The sequence below is a fragment of the Medicago truncatula genome, chromosome 8, assembly GCF_003473485.1.
Source record: "Medicago truncatula cultivar Jemalong A17 chromosome 8, MtrunA17r5.0-ANR, whole genome shotgun sequence".
Taxonomy (NCBI): Eukaryota; Viridiplantae; Streptophyta; class Magnoliopsida; order Fabales; family Fabaceae; genus Medicago; species Medicago truncatula.
In genome coordinates, this window is record NC_053049.1 from 48,426,865 (window position 1) to 48,432,864 (window position 6,000).

The 6,000-nt window shown below is 33.9% G+C and overlaps 1 protein-coding gene across 1 annotated transcript; it reads right to left on the reverse strand.

Moving 5' to 3' along the window:
* Positions 1 to 4,380: 4,380 nt before the first annotated feature.
* LOC11409619 (fe(2+) transport protein 1) lies at positions 4,381 to 5,640 on the reverse strand. The gene is made up of 3 exons (XM_024773161.2): positions 4,985 to 5,640; positions 4,757 to 4,906; positions 4,381 to 4,686 (listed from the first exon to the last, which is right to left on the reverse strand). Exons 1-3 carry the CDS (start codon positions 5,600 to 5,602, stop codon positions 4,381 to 4,383), a joined length of 1,074 nt encoding a protein of 357 aa, XP_024628929.2. The 5' UTR covers positions 5,603 to 5,640.
* Positions 5,641 to 6,000: the final 360 nt, after the last annotated feature.

The following is a 6,000-nucleotide window of genomic DNA, read 5'->3' on the forward strand; positions in this document are numbered from 1 at the left end:
TAATCATCAATTCAATCAATTCTCTCTAATTTGGAAGAATTAAAAAATTGTATTGGATGAGGAGTATGGATGGTTTTAGGGGATTTGGGTAAGTTTTTCAAATTCAATCTATATTATTATAATACTTTTAAAATGTCTTTGTGAGCTTAGCTCAGTTTGTAATGCATAATAATATGCAAGATCCGTAGTTCAAACTCTAAAACTTTCCATTTCCTCCTAACTTCCAATGAGACCTAAAGCACACATGAACACCACAAAAAGATGTAGCAGGTTATGCTATTTAGCATCCTACCTCTAAATAATCCACACCTACATTAGACACACAAGATCAAAACACCAGAACTGTATAATAAGTAACTCCTAAAAGAGATACAGATAACAAACCAGTAGCAATAGGATATATGATCCGTATTCCACTTTTTCAATGTAGTAGAATAAGCAATTAAAAAGCTACGACCTATTAGTACCAAACACCAAAATAGCTTATCATGCACCACCACTTGTGACTGAGGCCACACCCACAACACTACAATATCAGTAAGCATACTACTTGAGCAGATTCTGCAGGCTAGTATACAATGTGTTGCAACTAACACCAGCTGCCATTTCCAATACAAATCTCACATACATAGAAATTAATGTAAAAACTAGAATACTCTTCACCATCTACTCTCCTTAATTCAAATATTCAGTACATCAAATCTAAATTATGAACATCTCACACTCTCATGAAGACTCCATAAAGTGCACATACTCAGTTTCTTCACACTCTGGTTGTGGCAATACCTGATTTTTCATTCTAGACCATATTAAAACCAAAAGTCCAAAACAACAAAGGGAGCAGCATCACAAAGATATTACCGGCACATAGCCGCATAAACCAAGGCCATAAAGGTTGTGTAAATCACACACCAATATCTTATAAAGAAAGCAACATTGTTAAGCATGTATGCAGTTTAATTTAGAGCAAATTAACAACACTAGAGCATGGTAAATAAGCTCGAAAAATTGATGCTAAGCATGATCCTTTTCATATACCACCTCTACCTGCAGAATATTAAGGCAGAATCATATTAATTCAAGACCAAATACTTAGATATACTTCAACCTACACTCCCATAATTTCATCCAACACTGATGATTGACCTATTGCAGCTCAATCACAAATCAGTCGCACCATTTCACACACAACAAAAAATGGTAAACAAAAAAAATAATGCGTTGAAATCGTTGTTGATTGAAGAGGTGGAATATTTTGTTAGAGTTTGAGTCAACAATTTTTAATAAAAGGGGTATTTTTGGATTTCACACAATTGGATTTCAAACATTCGTCTCTCAATCTCTCTCTTCCCCTTCTCTCTAGTGAGCCGTCACCAAAACCCTAGTTTCTTCTCTCTTCTCCTTCATCCATCAAAGAGGGGTGATTTAGGGTCAATTTTTGACCCAAAATCATCTCTCTAACTTGTTTTTCCTTTTCCTTTTTATTGAAATAAGTGATTTTCACATCTATTTTGTTTTTTATTTTGTGATTTCGTCGTCTTCGTGCGACGTTGGTTTGTTCGTCGTCTTTGTGCGACGTTGTTTGTTTTTCTTGTTTCTCTCAGGTATTTGATCAGTTCAGATTGTCAGATCAGCTTCGATCCAGTGCAGATCCAATCAATGACTTTGACGTCATCCACGTTGCAGATCCGGATACATGGTTATTCCGGAGATTTAAATATAGTCATATATGTAGGCAATTGTACTTTGCCGTTTTATCCTATTAACATGGATGATGTGAGCCTGTTCACATATTCATCATTTTTGTTTTTAGCGAATTTGCATTATATCGATGTACTCTATCAATTTGAATGAATGAATATCTTTTATTTTGTCAAAAAAAAAAAAAACATTCGTCTCAAATATCAAAGGCATATCGTCTGATCAAAATCAAACGACTTACATTTGAACTGCGTTTATTATATGTTAAAATACAATGGTAGAATGCGAGTCATCTAACTTCGATCAAATAGTATGTGATCTGTAAAGGCAGCAAATGCAAATGCGTGAAAATTTTATAATCCAAATGGTGGGGCACCTTGCCAACTTCCTTTCAATGATATTTAATTTGAATAATCTTAAGAACACAAAAACTATAAAATGGAAAAATAATTAAAGTATAGACTACATAACAAGTAGCAAAACTGTTTGTGTTTTATTGAGTGTTGTTCGGTTTTAAATTATAAAATACTAAAATTAAAAATTCGCTGCAACGTTGATTTGTTCTATTTAGGTGCACCATAAAGAGTTGCAAAATCTCACACATTTAATACTTTCCTCTAACATTACCTTCATTCATCAAATTATGATAAAAGCCCAGATTATGGATATATTTTCAGATAAAAACAAAAACAATCCGATATTGAAAACAATGAGTGGTTACCACGTGAGTAGTGTTGTCAATTGCAAATCAAGGAGAATAACGGTTTATTCAAATTTCGGTTATCATCCGTTATCAATAATAATAATTAAGCAAAAAATTCCCCATTAAGAAGTGCATCATGGAGATCGGACTCTGATATCGCGTTGCCAATTTTCAGTTCAGACTCTGGCCCCTTATCAAAATCTGCCACCAGAGAAGGCGTGCAAAGAATGATAAGGGTAAATTTTCATACTCCAGTTGAGTCTTTTCTTGAATGGATCAATAGAAAAACATATAGCATTCGAAATATTGTGAGATTTTTTATAGAAATATTGACGAAGTATATTAGTGATTCTATTAAGTGTTTAAGCATTTTTAGAAGTAGAAATTAAGTGTTTAAAGCTTAATATGTAAGTTAAAAAATGTTTAGGCTTAAACGCACTTTTTACCCCTTAAGTTTGCAAAAGTTGCAATTTTGATCCCCTTCTAAAAAAAATGGCAAAAGTGACCCCAGAACTAACCCCTTTTGTAAAACGTTAATTTTGACTTGGTCAAGCCTACATGGCACACCACATGTGTTTTTTTCAATTAAAAATTAACTAAAAAAGCCAAATATATATAAATGAAATTAAATAAATAAAAAAAAAGAGCACGTGAATTAAAATTCTGGAACATACAAATCTCAATAACAACAACAACACTTAAATCTCAATTCTCAATTCATCGTGAGCTTCTCCTCTTCCTACTCAAAGAACATACAAATAAAGCCAAAAACAAAGTTCAAAACAATCTTTGGAATTCTGGAAATTTTGAAAAATCATGATGCCCAAGAAAACATATTTGAATTGTTTTTTGTGACAGTGGTCTTTCATCTCAGAGGCACCAGTGATTTTGATTAGTTCTGTTTGAAGAGAAGAAGGGTTTTGAGTTCGATCGATGGAAGGGACCCTTGTCTTTTTCAATCTGCTCCTTTAGGGAAAGAAGAGGACTAGGAACAAAGACTTGTTCTTCGTCTTCGTCGTCTTCACTAGCAACATGACGATGATGGAAGGCATCCTGGGTAAGAAGATCTTTACCCAGGATGTATGAAAATCGAAACCCTTTTAATTTTCTTTTCTTTTCTGATTTTATTGTTATTAGGTTTCTTGAAGATGATGAAAAAAAGGAGATTGAATTGTAAATATGTTTTGTTTGAATTTTTTGATGAATTTATGAATGAAGAATGTTATAAATTTTGATTTGCTTTGTGTTTGTTTTAAATTATGGGTTTGGTTGTTCTTACCTGGGTTTGATGTTACAGAGGAAGAAGAGAAGAAGACTCGGCGCTTCTCTCCTTAATTATTTCCTTTTTTTTTATTATTTTAATTCTACAAATACACTTGTGACATTTACATTTATTTTAAATTCAAAAAATAGACAGCTGGCGATTTTTAACTGATGTGGTGTGACAGATAGGCTTGACTAAGTCAAAATTGAGGTTTTACAAAAGGGGTAAACATAGGGTCACTTTTGCCATTTTTTTAAAAGGGAACCAAAATTGCAACTTTTACAAACTTAGGGGGTGAAAAATGCGTTTAAGCCAAATGTTTGTTATACAATATCATATAATATTCACACACTAAATAAAAAAAAATGTTCACACACAAAAATATCGAGATAAAAAATTATAATAACTTACTAGCATAAATAAATAAATAAATTTAAAGTTTAGAGGTTGTGGCTTTTCTTGGTCTTCCTTCTAACTCATTCCCGAAGTATATAGCGTCACTTTTTTCATGAATGTCATATCTGGCCATGTCGATTTTGGTAATGTTTTGTATTTAAGTAAACTAATGAGTTAAGCAAGAAAAACAATGAATGAACGAACTATTAACACGGTAAACATATTTCGTTTCATCAAATTATGAAGTCACAAAAGTGTGATGCCAATGCTAAACTAGATTAATACGTTAAAAAATGAAATAACATTAACATTAATTTTACGCCCAAAGTGCCATTACCGACATGCCTCCTGCACCTAGCAAAACAGCGACGTAAGACCATATTTGAAGCTTCATTCTACTTTGCAACTTTGCACCCATAAAATCATTAGCCAATAAATCAACAAGTGCCATATAATTTAAAAGCCCTGCAGACATAGCATTTAGAACCCCTTCTACAATGAGTGCAGTTGGACTAGTGTTACTATACACTTTTGATAAACCAATCCCCAATGCTATTCCAAACGGCGTCGTCGCTGAAAAGAAGAATATCATTGTCGATTTCATCTTCGTTCCATAATCAGCCTGTCACATTAATGGAATAATTTGCTCATATTGTAAATTCTTCAATGAAATTAAATGGAATAATCATTACCTGAAGTATGCAACCACCCAAACCCATTCCTTCAAAGAGTTGATGGAAGCAAAGTGCAGCAATGAGAGGCCTTATGGTGCAATGGTTCTCTGAAGCACCCAATGACAAACCAATCACTACAGAGTGCACCACAATTCCTAACTCCAAAACCTTAATCCAATTCCACACAACTTACATTAATTAATATAACAATGATAAAATTTAACAATACGAAAGAAATTGATTAACCTGAGCCACAACACGGTAACGCATCAATTGTTCAGCATTTACATTCTTTTCATGTCCATTTGCAACCACAAGACCATGACCATGACCATGACCAATTTGTTCCGGTTCCTTTGTCTCAGAACCAGCTTCTAAATTACTAGAAGAAGACGCAGAAAGTTTCTTCTTAAAGAAACTTATAGAAAAAGAATCAACCATGAGAGTAAAAACAGCAGACACCATAGCAATAAAAGTGGTGAATGGAAATTTTTTCCAAGGCCGTTCAGGCAAACAAGGAGAATTTAGATCCTGAAATGAATCTGGCATCACGTGCATGTAACCGGTAGCGAGTATAACACCGGAGGCAAAAGCCTTAATGATCACGAATAAATCTCCGTCGGGTTTTAATGCTGGGATCGAAGTTGTGAAAATTGGAATACAAATTCCAATCATGCTCGTCACTAATATGGAAAATATTGCAATTAATTTTAGCTTTAGTGCTTCATTTTTGTTGTGACATACACCTTCATATTTGGACGAGCACTCTGATTCACATGAGGCAAATGGTAATGTTACTAATAGAAACAAAATGATTGTAACTAAAATGCTAGGGTTATTTAATCTTGCCATATTGTTATGCATGGAAGAAACAACGTAACTAAAGTGGGGTTGTGAGAGAGAGAGACAATGATGATGTGAGTGAGTAAAAAGGTTGTTACGATACGAGGTTTTATAGATGGCATTATGTTATTGTTTTGAATTGAAATTGGATTAAATTACTTTGTTGCACTTGAAGGAGATGGTGAATGTGTTGTGTGTGTTGGGTATTTTTATTGATGATTAGGGGTAGTCTTGGAAGAATGTAGGGAGTGAGGTTGCTTGTGTTGGGCGTGTGGTGAATGTGGTGTCCCACTGAATTTGACTGCTCTTGATTCATAGAGGCACAAGTGTGGCACATGCTTTGACTTCTTCTTTATTTATAGGGGGGGTGACACAACACAAGTGTGGAACATGTGAAAACAAATGATTATGTGGGAGAA